The sequence below is a fragment of the Caloenas nicobarica genome, chromosome 2, assembly GCF_036013445.1.
Source record: "Caloenas nicobarica isolate bCalNic1 chromosome 2, bCalNic1.hap1, whole genome shotgun sequence".
Classification (NCBI taxonomy): Eukaryota; Metazoa; Chordata; class Aves; order Columbiformes; family Columbidae; genus Caloenas; species Caloenas nicobarica.
Window position 1 is genome coordinate 19,271,840 of NC_088246.1, and position 22,865 is coordinate 19,294,704.

The window sequence follows — 22,865 nt, forward strand, 5'->3', positions numbered from 1 at the left end:
TCAGCATGGGGGTCTCTCCTGTCACAGTGCAGCAATGCTGCAGACCTGCCCTCCCAGCATCCCCACAGCTGACACACTCCATCTGCCCTTCGGCTGCTACCCCACGCCTGACAGCATCTGCACGCTGGCTGTCTGAACACGCCACCATCCACTTTCTGTGCGCTGGTTTTTAGGCTCTTGCACAGTCATCAGCAAGTGGATAACATGCATGACAGAGCAGCACACACCTCATTTTTGCCATGCCTGGAAGAAGGTGAATTCAGCCTCATCTCTCCAATCCCCAAATATTCTTACTCACAGAAGCAAGCCCAGCTGTACTGCGTATGGGTAAGTCCTACACAAGGAGGTACAGGATACTTTTCTGCCATTATATATATCACCTTTCAGGTGTTCATAACAACCTTGTAACAATTCAGCCCCTGCACAAGCAGGAAAAGAGCACCTCAGCTTGGGTATCCTTAGTGTTCCTTGTTTAGTTTAGCACAATCTCAACCGTGTTTGCTTTCAAAGTTCATGAAATTATTACAAAGTTAAAATAAGGCTCAGAGCATTTTGTATCTGTAGAACGCAAACCAGATTCTTAATATTGCAGTGGTTAGAAAACACACCAATTTGCATAAATTGCTTTTGGTATTTACAATTACTTTTTGAAAGGTCACACTTTTTCAAGGTTAAAAAACCCTGCAACCCATAAGGGCAGCTTTCAGAATGATTTTTTCAGTACTGTGTGGCTAATACTCACCATGCTGAATTTTAAGGTAATGTATTTATTTGGAAGTGTAATTATGCAAATGTTATTTTCATCACTGTAAATATATTCTGGGACCGGGACTAAAACTCCTGGTGCAAAGCTCCCCCTCAGGAGCTGCAGAACTATCTGTACAGTCACTCTTTATACATTCACAAATACACAGCCTTGTGCATGTCTGTGTAGCTGAGTGAGCAGGTGAGATGCCAAAATGGGAGGAAGAAAGTCACACAAACTGGAAAGTTGTTGGTGTCCTCCCTTTAAATTTAACCCTGTAACATGAACCCTGGAAAATTTTGGATCTCAAAGCTATCTCTGGGATTAGAATTGGCAAATATAGTTTAAATTACTTCCTAATTGTAATAATGGAAGCTTGAAATTTCAGGTACCTGCGTCTTTTTCTTGGAAATAAACAGATACAAATCAGGTTTCATTGACCCTAGATTGTTATATACCCTAACTCATACCCTTGTGTCAAAATAACTACCAAGCTATAAACTTGTAATTTCTGCGGATGGCTGGTTTTCTTCTGTCCTCCATTTTCTCCCCACCAATGGACCTCACAACACATTCTTTTTGGGGGCCGAGCATGGTCAGAAGTGACTAATTGTTGAGCAAGTTGCTCAGGGTGAAGGTTTGGGGCTATACAAAGCTCCATATCTCCCCAGTGGTTAAGGCAGTCAGTAGTTACCTTCGGCCTCTGTGAGCTCAGCACTTTCCAGCTATTCATCTTCGCTTCCCTAAAGAGCTCTATAAAAGTTAACAGCACAAACAATACGCTAGAGATTAGCGCAACTCATACAAATACACAGCAACCGACTGGCAGCGTAAGGATTTTTCTCTCCTAGGGCAGGGTCTATGGCAGGAGAAGCCTTCACAGACCTTTGCATAAATCTGATCCTTAAAAAGACAGGAGAGATCATTTTCATCATTGTCAGCACACAAAAGTCAACAACAGTCAGGTCACCAACTATTTGTGATGCTGGAAAAATCACTGGGAACAGCATTCGTCTTTCAATTTCTTCCCTGAGACAGACTTGCTCTTCTCAGCAGTTTCCCCTTGAGGAACATTATTATAAACAACTGTCCTATTTTTATGCAAATTCATGTTTTACAGGAGATAAGACAGTAATGATAAATTCTTCCCATTTCCTAACACTAGATGAGAAAAACTCCACTCCATAAAGAATGAAAATTGTAATATCAGAGTGTCATTCTTAACGGGGGTTGAAATATATTCCCTTATTAGCAGGGACAGAACATTATTTGTTCTTGTAACATGATCTGGTTGCCTGGAAAGAAAAATCCTAGTTAATCATTTTATTTATTATATTTTCTCCAATGACTGAAATTTACACAAATGAAAATAACTAGGGATTCATCATGGGTTGACAATACTTTTGGATTAATAACGGGTGGTGTTGCATCTCCTCTAAATTACTAACTACCTTGACAGACAGCTAATAAACACTGCAGCCCAGCGCAGCAGCCTCCTACACATTACATTGTCTCCTGGGTGTTAAACGACACAAGATGCACAGATTAGGAACGTTGCTCCTTTGCATAAATTAAGCCCCGGCCCTGCCTTACCTTGTCTCCTTGTCCTTGGGCATCGCAGGTGACCCATAGCCAAAAGCCTGCTTGTCGACCGGGGAGGGCACCGCCTCGGCCATGCCCGGGAGGCCGAGGCCGCTCCGTGCTTTCGCGTCCACAAACACCGGCGGTCCCGGCTCCTTTTTGAAGGACTGGCGGCTGGGGGAGGACCTGTCGGGCTGGATGGTGTGAGGGGCAATGTGGGCGCTATGGTGAGGATGAATATCGATCATTCTCAGGTCAGCCACCCTGTGTGGGGAGGCAGGAGGTGTTTTTGAGCCGAGAGTGGGCAAGTGGCTCTCCGGGTACTTCCGTGACTTTTGTCTGTACAAGGACTGCTCCAGCATTTCGGGCTGCATAGAGGGGTTGCAGTAAGTGCTTGAAGACCTCATGGCACTGCGATGGTAGGCTACGATGTGATCGGGGACATCGAGGGGGTGTCCGGAGTGGGGTGCAGCCACGCTCATCCTCCCCTCATGAAACAAGTAGGGGTCACCGTAGAGACCTTCATTTCGGATCAGGGTCAGGTTTTTGTTACTCATATCCTCGTCTGGCTTCACGTCCCGTCTCTCCAAAATGGCGCTTGGGCTGGGCGATATGGAGCGCGAGGCTGGCACGCTGGAGAGCCGGTCCCTGGGGATGGTGGCGTTGCCTGGCACACCCATGGGCCGGCCCCCGCCATAGGGAATCCTAGACGGAGAGGGAGGCATGGAGTGGGGCGCTGGGGTGGAGGGCGGAGAGCTGGGCATCGCGTGTGGAGGGTGCGTGGCAGATCCGGGGCGGGAAGCACTTGAGCCATCTCGGCCCGTATAAGCGATTTCTCTCTGCATCTGGAAAGAAAAGGAAAAACATATAAGATACCAAATTACTGAATGAGCAGAACATCATGCGTGTTGCGACAACCTTGACCTCCACAGAAAAAAAAGGGAGAAATACCTAACCCTGGAGACGAAATAATTTGTCATCTGTGTAAATAAAACACTTTGGGACCTCAGTGCCTAAAGAAAAAAACACCTATAAGCAGCAATAAAAGGGGCTGCATGTTAAAGGAATATGAGAGTTTTAAAAATGTGTTTACTTAGGCAAATACCACCTTACCCCAAGCTGGTATTCACAGCTGCTGAAGCTGAAGTCAGGGGTTTCAGTGCCAGGTGTTCGAAGTACATGTGACAGACTTAAATGGTTTATTGATCAGACACACAGGCTATTGTTCACTGATTCCAAACCAGGAAGAAAATGCTGATGCTCTGGCATCACAAATAGACCTGAAGTCCTTAGACAAGAAAAATATTGCAACTAATTTGCCATTCACTTCAGTGCAGGATTTAGCCTTTTGCTAACCACCTGATATGTTCTTTATTACACAAATGATACACAAAGTATAGGAGGAAAACACACACGAACATTTATTGACTGTAACACAGTCAAGCTGCATGAAAACAGTTTGACCCTATAAAAAATATGCCACAGTTTCCTTCATTGCAAAGATAACAGTGCTTCAGACAGTTTGTGGAGTACACACTCAGAAAGTCACCAAATATTTTATCGTAGTTCTGTAAGCAGCAGCAGTAGCTGCCAGCAGTAGGGAATGAGCAAGCAAGGAAAAGAAAGAGAAGACTTCCATAGCACCGCATTAGTGCTTTGTTAACAGAGGCTTTCATAAAAACCTGCAATGGCTACATGTGCTTCTGAGACTGTAGCATCTCGCTGCCCAGCAATCACCTCTCTACATGGCTGAACACTGTCAATGACAGACACGGAAGAAATTCTCCCTCTAGCAAGTATCAAGTGCCTGCTCTGGTGCCCTTAGGGTAAGGTAGAAAGGAGGGAGATGAAAAAGTCAGCTGATTTCCACCAGCTACATAGTAAAAAAAAAATAGAGCTTCTAAAGCTTGTGTCAGCAACTTCAGCTTCCCTCTCCATCACTTCCTTGGGATTGTAGAAAACTGAACATCACCAAGCCTGACTACACATTCCTGAAGTTAGACAGCACACACTAATGTGTAGTGGAAGCTGCTGATCTGAAATCTTCACCATTTTTCTCCCCTCTCACTTCTTGCTTTGGCAATGTGACCAGATTCATTGCACTTACTGTGATCCACAGCTGATAAAGCAAAAAATTATATTCTATTCCTGCCCCACCACAGGTTTTTCCACTGGTAAGAGAATTGCGATAGCGGTATATAAACAATAGCTGTTCTCATCGCGGCAGGCTCCACACTTGGGAATTACAAATGATGTTCCCCAGGGCCAGAGATCAAAAGTCTGGAGGATCAGGTATCAGAAAGAAGAAAAGAGATAACCTGACTGTGGCAGCAGCAATAATAAATAAGTGTAACAGAACAAAGGAGCGCACTGGGATGGGTCATAAATAAGCCAGACAGAAGCCATCAAGCCAAAGGGGAACAGGGGATAATATTTTCATTTGCACAGAGAATTACTGTAGCCTGGTCTTTAAAATAAAATATACTAAACAGTATTAATAAAATTATCAGTGGGCATTCAACATAGTTTTCTCCTGGTTTGAAGAAACACTGCAACATACTGAGCTCTATTGTGTGTTCAGACTCTGGACCTGGGCCAGCAGAACAAAAAGACTCCTACAGACCTGAGCAGCTTTGGGATCGTGCCTCCAGGGATAGGCAGCCATAGATGTTTTGCACTGAGAGAAGAGCCCAGAGAAAGAAAATCTTCCTTGGTTTCTATTGTACAAGCTATACCATGCCCTGTTTAGTTGCTACAACAGATGCAATAGTATCTAGCACAGAAACCAGAGACATTGGGATATGCTGGGATGCAGTGAGGGGAAAATTCCAATGTTACCTTGTAGAGAGACAAAAATTTCCATGAGAAGCTTTGAAAGCAACAGGTTTAATTTCCCCTAACTTCTGGACTTCATATTCCTGCAAATGCTCATTCATCTATCATAAAACAAAGAAATCTGTCAAAGAAATATTCCTGGTTTCCACCTTAACATATTGCCATAGTTTAAGATGGAAATGAGGAGTTGAAATACAGGGCTTAGCTATTGTTCAAAACCCTGTGTCTGAGTACTGGCGTATATAATACTATTGACTTTTCCTTTAAAATAGCACTTGGAGTACACAGCCTGAATCATGACCCCACTGGGCTGGGCAGGGCACTAACGCCTGGGCAGACAATCCCTTCCTAAAAGGTTCACTTTCTATTTTAAGCTGTGACTCGGCCCCTGGGTGGGTTGTGCAGACAGGGAGAGCAGCCGGAGCCACAGAGCCCAGGGTGCCCAGGGCAGGTGGGCTGGGCAGGGACACAAGCTGGTGACCGGGAGCCTTACTGGCTGGATTACAGTGTCTTCTGCCACCTGCTTCATATTTTTTCCCTTTCCTCTTTTGTTTCTTCTCCAAAATTTCCAGATTCTTTGCTAATGGCAACTTTAAACATGTGAGTGATGGTCTCTCCTTGCTTCTCATCTCTACATCTTTTGTGTGATAGTCAAGGCACACGACTCACTCTCATATACACCCCACTTTCCGTGCTGTTGTAATTCTTCTGTCCTCCACCACAAACCCTCCATGTTGCTCAATGAAAACACACAGTCTAATATACAGGCTGTCTTAAGCCTCATGTTCTTGGACTTCAACTGCATGACTCAGGGACAGAGAAAGGGGATACTTGGCTCATCTGAGCCTCTAAATACCAGGTGCTATCACAGCCAGTTGGTTTGAGGGACAAAGAAAGAAGATTTTTTTACTGCAAGCACAGGATCCTGTGCTTTTCGACTGCAGTCATGTAATATGTTTGCCTGAGGGTGTGGTTTTCTTTAGTATATAGCTCTTCCTTGTTCTTACTGCCTGTAGACTTTACATCCCTGAAATAGAAACTTGTTTTGTCAGTCCTTTGGTTGAAATACGGCAAACGGCTAGCAACAGTTTCTGCATAAAACATTTGAGGGGAAAAGGCATCACTAAGAATCTTTCACATTCTGTAATTAAAAAAAAATGTCCTGTGGAAGTTTTTGGTCAGTCTAACAGCACTTAAGTCTGTAAGACAGAGATCTGGAATTTTTTTAAACCAGAGCAATAGAGACACTGAAGAGTGTCTCTATATACTGAAAAATGAACAAGATATAAAACCAGTTACGTTCTTTATTTCAAAACTAGTTGGCATACTCAATAACTTGCTGTATTTTGAATATGACTATATGCAGAAAGGTAGCAAACCAGCTATCCATCCACCCAAAAAGAGTCTTGCCTGTGGTAGCTCACACAAGGGTGGGCAGACCCAGTGTCTCTGCATACAGCAGAATACAAAGCTGGTGGCAGCTCCTGGCCTCTCAAATAGCACCGCTCCCCTCAAAGAAGGACAGAGTCATGGTACCATAAACCGTAAGGATAGCAAAGAGCAAGCTGCTGTTCGGTGCTTCAGGAGCTGGTGATTTCTGCAGTACAATCCAGTCTGTCGTGTTGTCCCTCAGGACCAATACATCACTATGCTGATCTTTAAATTTGTTAGGGCTGTCCTGTCTCATAGGTCACTCTTGTGGTCTGTTCCAACACAGGCATCTCACAGGGAAGAAATTATCCTTACTTCTGTCTCTCCAGCTGTCTCAACACATCATTTGCCTCTGTGGCACACACCAGACAGGGCAGGTGGAGCCGTGCCTGCTCGCACCAAGCACTGAGCCTACCACCGCTTCCTCAGCACCACACCAACCCTTCACCTCACCACGTAGCTGGATACCTGAGGTACAGCCTGACTCATGCCGTTATCTGCTAATATCTCATAGCAAAACACAGGCAAAGGGAAAAGTAGGCCAGAGTTTCTGACCCGGCAGCCCTTCCCGTTGCTCTCCCAGGTCTCATCTACTCCAACAGAGAACACGGCAACTGGCTTTGCCCCAAGGATTACAGCCTGCCAAAATACCTACATAGAACATGTTCCCTAGATGGAGCTTATCCATGCACCCTCTCAGCAACACCCTGGAGTTCCCAGCAGACTCCATTAATCACCTCTCAGGCATGTGAAGCCGTTACTTTTCTTACTTTCCCGCTGACACCCTGCGTTTCCCTGAGGAAAGTACACCCAACAGCAAACAGGACACGTGCAGCTTGGAGTGCCTTTGATGAAAAAGCAACAGAAATACTCAATAATGATACAATACCGATAAATTAATCTGGCTGTAAAAAGGCCTTTTATGGAAATTGCTTACCAGAAGAAAATCCTCCAAGAAGTGAGGCAATCCTTCACTTTTCTAATCAGGAAAGACTTAATTAAAGAACCCCAAATCCAACAACAATAACAATCCATTCGTTTGTGCTTTTCTCTTAAAAGAAATTGGCAGCTTTACTGTACCAGTTGTCCCAAAACCTCAGTTTAATTGCTAGTTATACTATATGATTCCACTTCTGTCATGACTGATCTTTCATTCAGGTTGAGCTTCAACAGCTGAAAGCACGAATCTGCTTTTTCAAAAAACCTGTCATATATGGTTTTAATATTTCTAAAATAATTTACAATAAGAAACAGTGCACTCAAAAACTATAGAATTGGTAAAGTCTGAAAATAAAATTTTTTAAGTATCTGTACCATGACTATCTGTCTAAAGCCTGTGCTACCAGACATCACTGAGAGGTTGTCACACTTGTCAGTTCTTGCCTTCTTATGGTAAGCCTTCTAATTCCTCTAAATTTCCCCATTATACTGGGTCATTACAGAAAAAAACAAACCAAAACAAAACAAAAAACAGGCTGGCTGCAGCTGTGGGTTACTCCAGCTGCCCAACACCGCATTTGATAACTGCAAACACATTTGCATAATTTTTAGCTTTTTCTGGTCAGGAACTTTCAAATGAAAAATACTTTCAGCAAAGAATGCTAATCCAAAAGAGCTGAAACATTCAGCAAAAACCTCGATAAAGACAAATGTTGGAAAAAAAGCCCAAAACACATGCAGCAGATTTCATTTGAACACTGACATTATTTCTTATCAGACATGCCTGGAGTGCTCTAGAGCTTTGGCTTTCCAGAGTCATAGGCTTGGGGCAACTTGGTCAGAGTCTGCCCTGGGGTAGGGACTCAAGCTCTTCCATGGTCTCTTCAGCAGAGCAGGTACTTGGTAGTTTTGGGGTGATCTTCTAGACCAAGTAGTAAAACATGCCAGGGGTTTCAATGGCCATCACTTCTCAGCAGTGCTTCCAGACTAGAAGCTAATTTAGCAGTTTTGGCTAAGAATGGACCCCCTGATGCCCAAAAGAGAGTTCAGACTATGAAACAGCTGACCTAGCCTAAGTTGGAGATCTGGCTTCAGCTGAGTCTGGCCCCACGGTACAAGGCTTTAGGAGCTTCCAGGGTTCACAATTGTTTTTCATTATGGGAACCACATGCTGGTAAAATAAAACTCATTTCAAATGTTTAAACTTCCCATGAATGGGGAACTCCAAGACCCAGCTAGCTGTTCTTAACATGTCCCACATATTTCCATTGTTTTTTCCTGGATAATTTTCCAGACAAGGAGTTGCAAAACCCCCTGAGAAATCTTAGCATTTATAATCATTAACTTCCCATTCTTATAATGCATCTAGGTTTCAGTTCCTTAGCTCCTTTTGCACAGTTTTGGTATATGTCCAGCTGTAAAATCTCTGTAGTACAATGAAAGAAGAGTTGAGGTAAAAGAACATCTATGAAACTTTAATTTTCTGATTCTAATGTCTGATTACACCACAATAGAATACTTATTTGGACATAAATTGATATAGCAAGAGAATTCCCGGGTGTCTCTTCCTCCATTTATGCTTTTAATTCCATGGGTCTTATTTCCCTTGATCAATAATGTTGCAATCAGCCAACATAAGATGTTTCTTAGCATGAGCCTGTGATGGTAAATGATGGTGAATCCATCCAGTCCTCCAGCTTCTGTGATAATTTTTTTTTCTTTTGTGCCAGGCTCACCTGACTAAAGGCTGAAACGAACAAAATAGGAGAACCAGAAGATGATGTTTCACTGTCCTAGGAGATGGAATTTAGATCACATAAACATGACCCTCCGGAAAGGAGGCATCCTGAGTGAAGCTTAACCAGGGCTTGTCACCATCCTACTTAATATTGCTGCGACATCCAGTCTTCATACCTTTCTGCCAGTTGTGCAGGTGTACACAAAGGTTATGGCATAAGCACTGTTTCATCCTCAAAAGCAGAACTTTTAGGATACCATATTGTAACTGCCCATACACTGGCTTCAAGCTCAGCCACCGCATCACTTGCCTTTCTATGCCACAGGGCATCAAACACATTCTTAACATTATTGTCCTGTATTTTATACCTGTATCTTTAATGAACCCTTGTGCAAGAACCCAGTCCCTACAGCAATCCAAATGTTTTACCTCAAGGTATTTTACATGTCTCAGTATGTCCTTTTATATCCCTGACTACATATAAACTTAATTCATACCATATCCTAAGGCTCCAGTGGGGAAAACAAAGAATACCTGGTTCATTTTTTACTGAATGTAAAACAGATCCATAAAATTCTAAGCTAACCACAAAACAAATTTAACAGTAATATCAAAAATAATGTTTGATTGCTTCACTTTGCCTTTAAATCAATGTGAACACTGAAGATGGATCATGCAAACAAGCAGAAAGGAGAGTTTCAGATCAAATCCTACACAGTCTGCTCTTTCAGGCATAATTTCTCCAGCTATTCTGATGCTACTCTCAGTATTTGTTTCTACAATTAAAAACAGTAGCACTGTTATCACACTCCTAGACAACATTGTTACCTACGGACAAATAAAACAATCTTTGATAAGATTTTTTTGCTCTGAAATAATTAAAGCCACTTACTGTTACTTAAGGAAATCACCTGTATGGCTACAGCAGCAAGATGAACATTTGGTTCCACTTCTTCTAATAAAGCACTTTTTGTTTTCAGCCTTAAATCGAAATCCTCAGTCTACGGTATAAAGTTTTGTACATCCATGCCTTCTGGGAAAAGGTTTTGAAATGGTAAAAATGTTCCTCGTTCCCTGCGCTCACAAGAGGCACAGGCCATCTTGCTCCACCCGGTCATAGAAGTAACGCTGCTTCAATAGACTGAAGTACTTTTCCACATGACAAGCTTGCAATTTCTCCTCCCCTTCGAAATTAGTCACTAAATAACCTCCTTGGCATGTCACCCAGTCACAAACTGTGCAACGCCATGTGATTCAATCGCTCAACCATTTTTTAATGTGTGCCTATAAGATGTATAGAAAGAGGCTAACATTATGGAATGAAGCACAAGAGAGACTCACAAAGGGGAAAGCCATAAATAAAATAGTGAGTAACCTCCATTTAGGTAAGAGAGCGCATTTCAAAGGCAACAGTATGAAACATATCCATATTAATTCCCCAGCAGGTGAAGACCTCCAATTATTTAGCAAACCCAGTACCTACAATTCTAGAAAAAAATACAGGAGTTATAAACCTTAGAAGCTTTTTGCGTACTCAGATTGGTAGTGATATTTGGTAGAAGGAAGCGCAAGCCCCTCCCGTGGAGGAGACTGTCTACTCATTAACCAGGCACCTGAGACACTTGGCTAACCTGAACTTTGGGGCCTCTATAAATCAATCTCATTGTTATCTCTGCAGCACACCACACTAGTCATTATGATTAGTTGTTTGGTGTGCACAATAGAGAAGGAAAATATTAAAAAACCAAAACCAAAAACATAACAGAAAGGATGCTTCCCTTCCTTTCATCCCCTCACACCAAAATCTCACAGAATACAGAAAATGTCTTCTTAAAAAAATACAGTATGTACACCCTAAAAGAGATGGCACTTAAATATCATAGTGGAAAATCTCATGACACAAGCACTTCCCAGGCCTGCAGTTAATCTTCTGGAGGGTTGGGGTTTTTGCTGTTGGTTTAGAGGGGTTTTTTGTGCGAGTAAAAAATTGCCTATATCATCCTGACTGGTATTCAAAAAGAATCAAAATGCAGTTGAAGCACATGACCATGAGGTAATCATGCGGTAAAGAACCTTTAATGGGATCTTACTGGAGTAACATTTCTGTTTCACAGTACTGCTCAGTCTCTCAGCCATTACTGAAGGAGGCATCATTCATTTCTGCTACAGAAGGGCAATCTGACACAAAGCATTTAAGTGACAGGACGAAGATCAGAGCAGATCTGGTAGCCAAAACTAAAAATCCAGGTGTTCCACTCCTTACTACACCCAGCCCAACAGCAGAGAAGTCCTCCACCTTTGTAAACAGCTGCTGTGTATTCTGATTTGTAATGTAAATTTGTGTGCCACTATTAGTCTTGACCAGAACGTCACAAAATTTATATGTAGTGCAATATAAATAGTATTTTCACAATGTAAACAGTATTGATTTTGTCTTAAATGTTTAGCTTTCAGTTTCACTGTAAAATATTTTAAAATATTATTAAATATTTGCACTAGCATAATAATAAAGTATTATTATTGCACAGAAACAATGTTAAAGCTACTTATTTTTATTTCAAATTAAATCAAAGTTTTTTTCTTGCAGTATAGGAGTAAAGGAGTATTTACCATTGAAGCATCTGGTGTGTATCTGGCAGGTTTAACTAACCAGTCAAGCATCCCCTTTTAATGAATGGATGTATATACTTATCTTGACCTAGTTAAAAAGCTGCTTAGGTCTGCTGACCAACCAGACTCAAAAACATCATGAGCAAAAAATACAAGCAAATTGTCCTGGTACACTTTTATGCTACACGTGCTTTCTAACGGTTGCAGAGTATGTTCTTCCATCCATGTTCTTCCTTACAGGCTAACAAACCTGCAGTGAGAAATCACATTATTATGCTAATATGCAGGATAAAAAAAAGACCTCTATTTCACTGCAGTTTCTCTGCAATGAATTGCAAGCTGGTAGGATGCACATTTTCAGTAATTGGACTCTAGCATGATAAAGTATATCCTAGAACTTCAGACATACTAGAACTAGTTCTCCATACATCTGGCACTATACGCAGGAGTCTTCAAGTACGTCTGATGCATCCAAAAAGTTTTTCATGAGAGGAATGAATCTTGTTTTAATTTTAAAATACATCAGGCACAACATCATAAATATTGCACAGATATATCATTACCAAGGCTGTAATTTAATTTGTAGGTTCTAACAATGCATACAAACCATTCGAGCATCACTTTCCATTTCAATTACTTTATCAGAGCCCTCAAGCCTTGTCTAACTTGCCATGTATAATCCTATGTTTAATTACTTGCCATACATTTGTTTCTAACGTACTGTACAGAACAAGAGTTCCTTTTCAGTTCAACCTCCTGTACAAAGGACATGCTCCTAAGAGCCACAGCACCCCATGCTTCACTGAGATCAAGCCTGGAAGTCTAGCTTAGCTAATTACTTTAAAATCACTGTTAATGTCCACATTAATGATAGGCCCAAGTTACCACTCAGCTAAATTGCCCGTCACCCTACTTTCTTCTACATTTTTAACAATGTTGGTCCATTGGACCCTTCCATCAATTTGTCCATCACATTAATTATTTTCTGTTTGCTTCCCTCATTTTTAAGGAGAAAAATTATTAGAGACACAACATCAGCAAAACACACAATGATAAAGTCAGAGAATATTTTGAAGTCTACTGTGGAATACACACATGTGGTGTAGACGTAATTTATTGCTTGACCACTGATCAAAGTTCTTTCTGTTCTTGGTAACGGCCCTTTTGCTTCCTAGTCCCTTAATAATACTTTCATGGATGGAAATAATTAAGCAGTTAATGCCTTGTACTGCTGTAAACAACCATTTCCTTGACAGAAAACAGGGAATCACTTATAGGCTGAATTGCTTGTCACTAACTCAGGACTTGGTTTCATTCTCAGCGCTCCAGAGCAAAGCTTGTGATGGAGTCAGTGGGGTTTTGCTTACATGCGACAAGTTAGTTCAGTCCAGAAGAATCCAAATGGGAAGACAGTTTGCTGATGATGGCTTTAGCTGTATAACAAAATAAGCCTTCTTTTCTCCTGGCTTTCTTTTGGGGGAATTGGGTTTTTTGGGGGCAGTTTTTTTCACCGTGGAAGGTCTCATGCCTCCTCACCAGTCCTATAGTCCACTCAGCTTCTAATTCTGATCCAAGAAACTAACAGTGTAGGAGGACAAAACCTATGTATGGAGTTGTCTGCTGGATGTCCTAAATCTGCAGCCTCTGATACACAAGACTCTTGAAGGCAGCTGGAGAATCACCATCAGCATCTGTCGTCCCCCTGCTTAGGCAAGCACCATGACAGATACCTCTCAGTGTGGTTACTCACTTGCCGCAATGAAAGGAGAGATCAATCCCTACCTTTGCCTCCAAACATTCAGCAGAGGAAGAAAAAAGGGGTCATACCCAATCTGACCTCAGCCTCAGCTGCTTCCCCATGACAAAAATGGGGGAACAGAACACAGACCCCCAACTTGCTGTCCTTCACAAAGTCACTGAGGTGACACGCACCCCAGCACCCAGCCAGGCTGTGCCAGTGCCACCCTGCACTCCACGCTGCTCTCCATGAGCCTGAATAACTCTTTCAAATTGGCCTCAACTTTCCCACATCAGTTCTCCAGCCCACTGCCCATATGTATACCTACAAGGATGTGCGTGGTGTTCCCCTTCCTACAGAAGCTCTTTGAATTTGAAAGGCCAAGCTAAACAAACAGGGCGGAACAGAAGAGTTCTGGCTGCCTGACACACACTGGATTTGAAATTATGCACAGACTACACTATCTTCTCCTAAACATACATATTGTTTGTTATTCCCTCTGTTTACTGATTCTGAAGGGATGCAGTGAGACAGATATGCCTTGAGGTAGACACAAGTACCCTAAAGTTCTCTTATACTTATTCCAAACTCCCTAGTTCTTAAAAAAAACCATGCAAACAACCAACCAGAAAGCCCTCCCACACCACGGAGCACATTAACTGCTTGCTAGAATAAACCACTATAAAGGGGACAGGCAGTTCCACAGCTTCATTGCTGGCAAAGGCCCGCACTCGACAGGACAGCTGGTGCTTGCAGTGTAGAGCAACCTCTACCTGAAGCTTTTGAACCAGAACATGAGTGAGCATCTGAGCTCCAAGAGGACAGTGCTTCATTGTAACATGGATATTAACATTACGTACACATGCATGCATTCATACATGTACGTTTTGCATACCAGCGGTACATTTTTGGCTTATCATTTGATGACGGCAGATAAACATAATCAGGAATTTGAGATTTTTAGGGATTCAAGAAATTCAAGGCAAGCAAGTACAAGTGGGAAATCCTGTGCTGGAAACTATAAGCCTCTCAAAATTTATTTAAAGTTTACTAGAGCAAATATGGCCAACTCTCACTGGAGTTGCATGAAGAAGGTCCTGCAAAACTGAACTATTACGTCAGGTCTGCAGTCTGTCTCTCTAGCCTGTAATTTAAACCTCATGCTTCCCCCTCATTTCTGTACTGATTTAAACATACACATTTTCCCAGCTATAGGAAAGTATCACAGTATGTATTGCAGATGTACATGCATTAAGCACCTCTCAACGGCTAACACGGTGCTATTAGTTGCTCTGTACTGAGGACTTGTCTCACCTAATGCTGCGTTAAAGGACAGTCAGCCTGGCACCCTCCAGAGTCAGCTCATTCCCTCTGCAGCGGGTGGGACAAGTTGCTCCTGGCGTTCCCCACCTCTCTCCACTGACTGCAGTGGGCGGCAGTTTCTACCCTTAGCTTATAAGGATTAGACTTTTTTCCTAATTCTCTGTAATGAGCCTGCCCATACGTCTTTTCATTTAGCTCAGTCTCTGCTCTGGTTTTCATCCTATTTCTTTCCTTTTTTTTCTTCATGAGTCAAGCTGAGATACTATAATATAGCGAGAAGGGATAATGGCAGCCCCATTCCAGCTGCTGATTGCTAGTCCAGGCGATGGACTTTGCTGTGATCCACCTTGGTGGATCCGCCCTGGCCTGTGGTTCCTGTTTGACTGAACTAAGAATTAAGGGTGTCTAGCCGAAACTGGTAATAAAAATTATTTATTTATCAACAGACCAATATAGAAGCACCTCCACTTTTCTCCTCTTCCTCTGTCCTAACATTAGCACATTTACTTATGCCTGAACTTTTTAAATTCTAAATGTAGAGGACTGAGATTGTAGCATGAAATTTTTCCTACTTAGTCCATATGGAATGCAGAAATATTAACAAAAAATAGCAAACATTTAACTAATATATAACTCATGACTTGGACTTGATGATCTTAAAGGTCTTTTCTAACCTAAATGATTCTATGACAGTTGGGAAGTGATAAAGTAGGTAAAGAAGAATTATATGGGAAGGTAACAGGGAATTCTGAGCGTCAAACTACAGAAGAAAGAGGAAAAAAGAGAAAGCAAAAGAGGACTGAGACAGGGTGAAGGACAGTAATAGGAGTTTGTGAAAGAGGCCAGAGACAAAAGAGGGTAATATTGGAGATGGAGTGCTGAGAACTAAATAAGGAAACAAAAAAGGGATAATAAATAACAAAGAAACAAAAATAGGAGACCTAAGCTAGGAGGTGAGGAACAGACAAGAAAAAGAAGAGTTAAAGAGGCTATAGCATGTGAAGCGAAATGCAACAAAAAACAAATCAATGAAAGAATGAGAAACAGAATGACAGTGGAAAACATGAACTAATGCAAATTTTCTTCAAGGCTAGAAGATTTTACCTTAGTTCTTGTTATTACAAAGCCGTAGCCTAGCATAGCAGGCATGGGACATAAGGAGAAAGAAGGAGGAACAGAAAGAAGAAAGTACACCCAACATGATCTTCTTCAGTTTGGGTCAATATTCTGAGATTTTGTGGGGTTTTTGGCAGAGGGGTCAGAACATGACGATGGTTTTTAGGAAAGAAGTGAGCAGCAGTAAATGCCACCTGGAATGACCTGTGAATGCTTGAGGACATGGGCAAAGAAACTATGACCATCACTTGCCTTTGCAATCCACTCTCATATTCAAAGCAAAGACATTTGAGCTGCACTTTAAAGCTACAAATGGCTTTTGAAACATAGTGCTTAGTTCAGCCATTCCCACTGGAGATATAGTTACAGCTCGAAACAGCTTCATCTCCTCCAGAAGATGCAGAAAATAAGAGCTCTCTGAAGTCAGGCCTTTGTGCAGCTTCTCCGAGACTGGACATGCAGTGGGACTGAGTTCTGAGAGGTAACGCTGAGGTGGCTGGTGCCCTTTGCACACGTCTGGTCCTTAGTGGGGGACAACAGAAATTCTGGTTTGATGAAATCACCACCAAGCTCCGACAAGTGGCGAGACATGTTCTATGTGTGTGCATGCAGCCCTTACTTCTCACAAAACTCTTTCCCTTATCAATTCCATTGTGTTATCAACTCCCTGACCACAAAGACTTATGACCCTAAGCACACCTGCACATCAAGACCTCTTTGGCCATCATAGTGTCCAACAGCCCTTCCCATTCCTAGACTAAGACAAAGTGTAAAACAAGAATCCAACCGAAGATAAACGGAAAGCAATATTGCACTTCTTGCCATAAAATGTTGAGCTTACAAAATATATCAGCTTAAATCTAGCTAGAGAAGCAGATTCTACATTTGGACTCACCTGGTTACATCTGTACCAAACCTGTTGAACACTCTCTAGTTGACATTGTCACAGATTAGCTGTCAATGAGACAACTTTGCTGACACACTGGGTGAACTCCACCTGGAAGGAAAGGGAGCATAAGGCCATGTAGAGCCTGACCCAGAGCAGACCCATGAGGGCTTCCAGTCTAGCCACGCTTTAGGCAACCTCAGCAAAATAATGCATGAGATGCAGCACATTTTGCATTGGTCAGGCTGAAACCACAGTGCCTCTGTGTGGAGGTTTATTCCTCCAGCAACATGTCATTCTTGGAGCTATCTCCCTGCTACCAGTCTGCATTACTCTATTCCTGATTGGCAAGACAAACACACAGATCAGTGAACCTAGCAGGCACTCTTTTCTGCGTATTTACGAGTGTATTTCATTTCCCAGAAACAAATGGAATGTGAGTTTAAAAAAAAAAGTTAAAATTATCCAATTAAGCAGAGAGAAGTTAATCAATCTCTCATGTTTGATTTTCCTATGCTTCCCTAGTGTACTTTCCAGACAGAATAGTGTGGTGAGTACACTAAGAAACCTCTTAGTGTTTCAGCCAAGATTTTTCAGAGTGTTATCACAAATGACAAAAATATAAACACACTGAAACATAACACATTTCAATCCTAAAAAGGTCGGATTTACATAATTACATCATTGGTTTGCCAATATCCACATTTATCTCATCAGTATAGCATGGCCCACCCATCCCATAAGCTATTAGACTGTTTGGACTGAACATATAAAAGCTGTTACTGATTTTTTTTTAAAGTTAACATTATGACATCCATCATAACTAGTGCTCCGTACAAACCAACTGTTTCTCTTGCTTTCAGACCAACTGCTTGTTTCTTTTGCTTTTCCACAGCTGCTTTTTAGGTAGGATTTTCTGAGAACAAACAGGAGTCATGTAATTCATGAAGATGTAAGCAAGTAGTTCCTCCCTCCTCCTCATCCTGCTTGAAGAGATCAAGCACATCATGTACATCACATAGACACAGCCACCACCAACGCAGAGAGCCAAACCCTTCAGACCAGTCTCAATTTCAGCACTTCCTCAGGGCACCACTGAACTGATGGGGTCATCCCTTTTTTTTCCAAAAAAGGAATAGTTTCAAACACGTACAGTTCTGGTACAGATCAGCATTTCTATTTGGTTTAAATATACTGTATATCAGATTTCTGCTCTTTAAAAAAAGAAATACTGTTAGTAACTGCACTCATAAATCAAAATAAATGCATGGCTTTCTAACTCGCTGTACTAACGACTCAGCTCTTACTTTTGTTCCATATTTGTATCTCTCTCACTGCACTGAAGCCAAGTAAAACTGAACAAGTTAATATGGTTAAACGAACATAAAGGAAAGCATAAACCTTGGTCTCATCTGGCATTACCAAACAACTGAGTCAAAACACAATTTATATTACAGATATTTAGAATAGGTTTGGACATAAATAAAATGTTATAAACCAGAGCTGACAGTTAAAAGACCTAAGCAGTGTGTTTACACCTGTAGCCAGCTGTTTCTTCCAATATAAGGAGATAGCAAATCAGAAGAAATAAGTTGCTGTGCTGAATTTTAGAGTCAGCACTATCGGCAGGAAAAATGGTCAGGGAAGCCTTATATACAGCTGAATTTTGCAAGTGTCCAAGTGGCACCGCATCTCACACCTGCAAGGCCCAGCAGTATTTGCAGTTTTAAGTATATTCTTTGGAATGTTAGAGGTGCTATCAGTGCCCCATCGAAGAGTTTTCTTAGATCACAAGTTTCTTCCTATACTGTTTTAGCCCTACATTTTGTTTTGATTTTATTTCCTTCTATCCAAAAAGATACACAAATTGGTCAGTATGACTATGTAAACAACCTAGTCTATCCTAAGGTCAAGCTATCTATAGTAAATATTAAATGACTGAGGGACTAGCCCTTTACCCAACACACCCTTTCAATCTTTTCACTTAGTCACATGGACTTCTAATTTGCAATGATGTAAGAAAGGCATATATTTGTACAAAAAATAATTTCAGCATCACATCATTTCTCATGGAGTCCTGTTGCCTGCTGATATTTGCAACTGTCTTGCTTTTGCCAGCTGAGGCTTTTTTTAACCTCAGATCTTAACATGTATCCAAGAAAAGATATTTTTACTGCTCATATTTGCAGAAGTCTGATTAGTTTTCCAGAGCCATTATTAGAAAAAGTACAACCCAACACAAAGAAGAATCAGGATATGTAGCTGTGTTCTCCTAAACATCAGGTACTGCTTAACTCCTCTTTGTTACAAGGAAGATAGGGACAGAATTAATTCTTTTTAGTATTCATTTGGCCTATCTAGAGTCAGGTAACTAATAATATACTGAAGCGAACACTGACTGGAAAGCAGAGAATTTGGGTCATGATCGTGAAGTTATCACATTTTGGACTGGTGAAAAACTTCTTTGGAAAGCTAAGGTCCTGAAAGACAAGCCAATGGCAGGTTTGAAGAAGAAAAAAACATTGCTTCTAACTTTACTTGGGTTCTAGAAACCGTGGTACCGAAACATCTACCTCCACAAAGTGATTTTTAATCCCTGTTCAAGTAACAGCTCATTTGGAAAGCTAACTGGAAGTCATAAAGCTTGGTTGGACTTTGACTTACAGGACTCCAGCAATTCTGATAAGCTTCCTGGTTTACAAAAGATGTAAAGGAGAACCCTCCCCTCCTAATATAGGAAGTCACAGCCATGAGCATTTTTATCATCTGTCAATGTGTTTAGGGAGCTCTGGCAACATCTGACTCTGCCAGCTACTTTGGAATTTCAAGGAAAAAACCAGCCAAATTAGTGCAAATGGCTTTACTAAAATCAAGGGTAGTGATAAAAAAAAAAAAAAAAGAGAAAAACATCTAAAGAATTAGAACAAGGAAATTTTATGTAAAAAGAGGTTGAGTAAGAATAAAACCAGAAAGGTTGAGTAAGAATAAAACCAGAAACTAGGAGACAATAAAAATGGATTCAAATCCAATCCTTATGTTTTTATTCAGGGCAAGCTCCCAGTGAAGGTAGGAAAAGTTTTGCCTGAGAACCTCAGACTTATGAGAGAGATAAGACTTTTAATTTTAATGAAGGGCTGAAAAGATCTTCACACAAGACAGATCATATGTTGTCATTATGAAACTCCATCAGCTCCAAGGCAAGCTCTAAGCAAACCTCAACCTGAAAGGCAGGCTGGCTTGAATAGGGGCCTGTTAGTGTGAAATAACGAACTCTCTCCCTAAAAATTCCACTAAAACAACTGTATTGTGGTTGCAAGTTGATCTATTTCCACAGATGAAACTCTCTGGGAGTTTCCAGGTAACTGGTGTGTGCCATCTACCATACAACACTCCTCTTAGACTAACTGGAAGGTTACTGTGTGGGTGCGGCAAGCTCATGTTCCTTGTACGGTTTAATATCAAGAACATGACACTTCCCTTCAACGGCCAGCTTGATACAAACTTAAAATCCATCCTTGTTCTTGGAAAATTTTAAAAAAAATGTATCTTTTAAAATGTTGGTATGGTAATAGAATCTACATGGTTATATTCCTTACACACGATGTTTGCAAAATAAATATCAAACACCAAAGCAAGCAGCCATCATATTAAAAAAGCCACAATGCAGTATCCATCCAACTATAATGCAGGATCTGTATCTTTAAACAGACTGACTTTTTGCCAGATAACATTTGAGATTTATATATTGTTTTTTATGCAGCTAAAATTAAAAATTTTTTTTTTTCCTTAAAATTCTATCCACTTCCCACTATGTTAGGCTTTATAAAGCAGTAGGTAGTGTACATCAAAGGACATATGAATGAAAGAGAACAGGTACATTTACAGTCTTTCATCACAGTCTGATTTGATGCAGCTACTTCTCAGTGTCTGCAGCTCTGTAGTAGCATAAATAATTGGCAACTACTGACAACCCATTCGTATCAGTATAAAAATCTGTATCTGTAATAAAAAAAAAAAAAAACAGAACATCAGAGACTTCATTTATATATTTTGTTCAAATCTGAGAAAGATTTGTAATCGCAAGTTGGAAAAGAATTGTTTATTTTTAATAAGTAGGTTTGAAACTAGACATAAAATCTGAGAGTAGAGTCTGGTGATTTAGAGAGCAATTAAACATTTATTTTCTCATATGACTCAAGGAGGAAGAAAGAGTTTTCATTGTTCTGATTTAAATTCCTAGTTAATCTGAAAATGTCTTTTACTTTGGAAAAAGAAAAAAAGAAGAAAAGGAATTATATATCTTTCATTATTCATAAGCATCATCTTACCTCACATCCCTTGCTGAGTTTCGTTTCTAGACGACTTTGGCAGGTATTTTCATTTAGAATTACTTTCAGCAATACACACCTTTACATCTTCTCTTTAAAATAAACCGCTTTTTCCCTTTTCCTCAGACAAAGTATGTGGGCTAAAAGAGCTGCAGCGTCTCTGTTCAAGCGATTTCATGGACACTCAGAGGCTTTCTTTCTACTGTATGAAAGTTAAGTCTGAGTAAGGACGGCATTTTTCCTGTCCCGGAAATCAGTATAACCAAAACCAATGCTGAGCTAATGAGAAATGTTTCTTCCATGTGTTCTGTTTGGCAGACACTGCAAGTCATATCAAGGAAACACGTGATGTTTATAAATACAATATGGCTCATGTTGTCATAACCTCTCAATGACAAAAAGAGCATTAGAAAAAGCACACAGCAAAACAGCAGGAAAGATGAGATTTGTATCATTTGGAAGGTCTCTATCAGATAATAGAGGTATTAGCGTTTGCTTTTTCTTATTTCTTTCTTCTCAAAAGAAAATGAAGTTTTATAGTAATAGGATCAGTAAGGCAAACACAGGGTAACGTGTATAAATGCTGTCCTATAGGCATCCTAGCACTAAAATGCATTCATCCGATTTATTGCTTGAATTCTTTTACAATAAATACTTTTGTTCTAAATACCTCTACGTAGTTCAGGGAGCTGTTCATTTTTTTTCAGCTGCAACATGCAATGACCAAATGTAATTTTGGTAGCACTTGCAGCTTTTATGTGTATTGATGTTAAGATCACAATCAATCCAACGAAAAGTTAAACATCTCAAAGAAGCTGGATGTATGTTTACAGGTACCTTAAGAACATAGAAGGATGATCCTGCTTTTATTATCTATCTTTCCTGCAAACCAGCACTGAATTTCAGGCCCTTTGGATGCTTTAAATTATTGGGGAGTTGTCTGAGGGTTTATAGCACACGCAGGGGTTCTCTTAAGTTCACAAATAGCATCTAACTCTAAAGAGTTAAAATATTAGCAACCTGCTAGCCAGACGGTTTCAGGGGGAAAATGAAAAGTTGCTGTTGTGCAATTTCAGTAATAAAAGCTATTTAGTGCAACAGTTTGCCCACCTTACCAAGTGGCTGTCTCATTTTACTGTACATCTCATTTTAACTCATCCCCTCTCATCTTGGCAGCCCAAACTCCCATCACTGCTAGGAACATCATCAACTTTTTGGTGTTTTAACTCAGAAAATGTGGAGTTTCCCTGTACTCCCCATTCCTCAACTCAGCTCTTAGTTTGCCCTAATTAGAATCATAGAATCACAGAATGTCCTGAGTTGGAAGGGACCCACAAGGATCATCGAGTCCAACTCCTGTCCCTGCACAGGACAACCCCACAGTTCACACCATGTGTCCGAGGGTGTTGTCCAGTCTCTTCTTGAACACTGTCAGGCTTGGGGCCGGGACACCTCCCTGGGGAGCCTGTTCCAGTGTCCAGCACCCTCTGGGTGAAGAACCTTTTCCTAATGTCCAACCTAAACCTCCCCTGGCACGTCTTCCTGCCATTCCCTTGGGTTCTGTCACTGGTCACTAAAGAGAAGAGTTCGGCACC

General features: G+C 41.0%; 1 protein-coding gene across 18 annotated transcripts in view; it reads right to left on the reverse strand.

Moving 5' to 3' along the window:
* KIAA1217 (KIAA1217 ortholog) overlaps nt 1-22,865 on the reverse strand; it is a 355,643-nt gene that overhangs the window by 60,302 nt on the left and 272,476 nt on the right. For 16 of the 18 annotated variants that reach the window (XM_065628990.1, XM_065628992.1, XM_065628997.1 and 13 more), the window contains one exon: nt 2,339-3,171. In XM_065628990.1, coding sequence (XP_065485062.1) covers nt 2,339-3,171 — 833 coding nt within the window. Of the gene's footprint in view, nt 1-2,338; nt 3,172-16,951; nt 17,022-21,270; nt 21,533-22,865 lie in introns of those variants that run through there. The other 2 variants (XM_065628998.1, XM_065628999.1) reach the window with 2 other exon arrangements.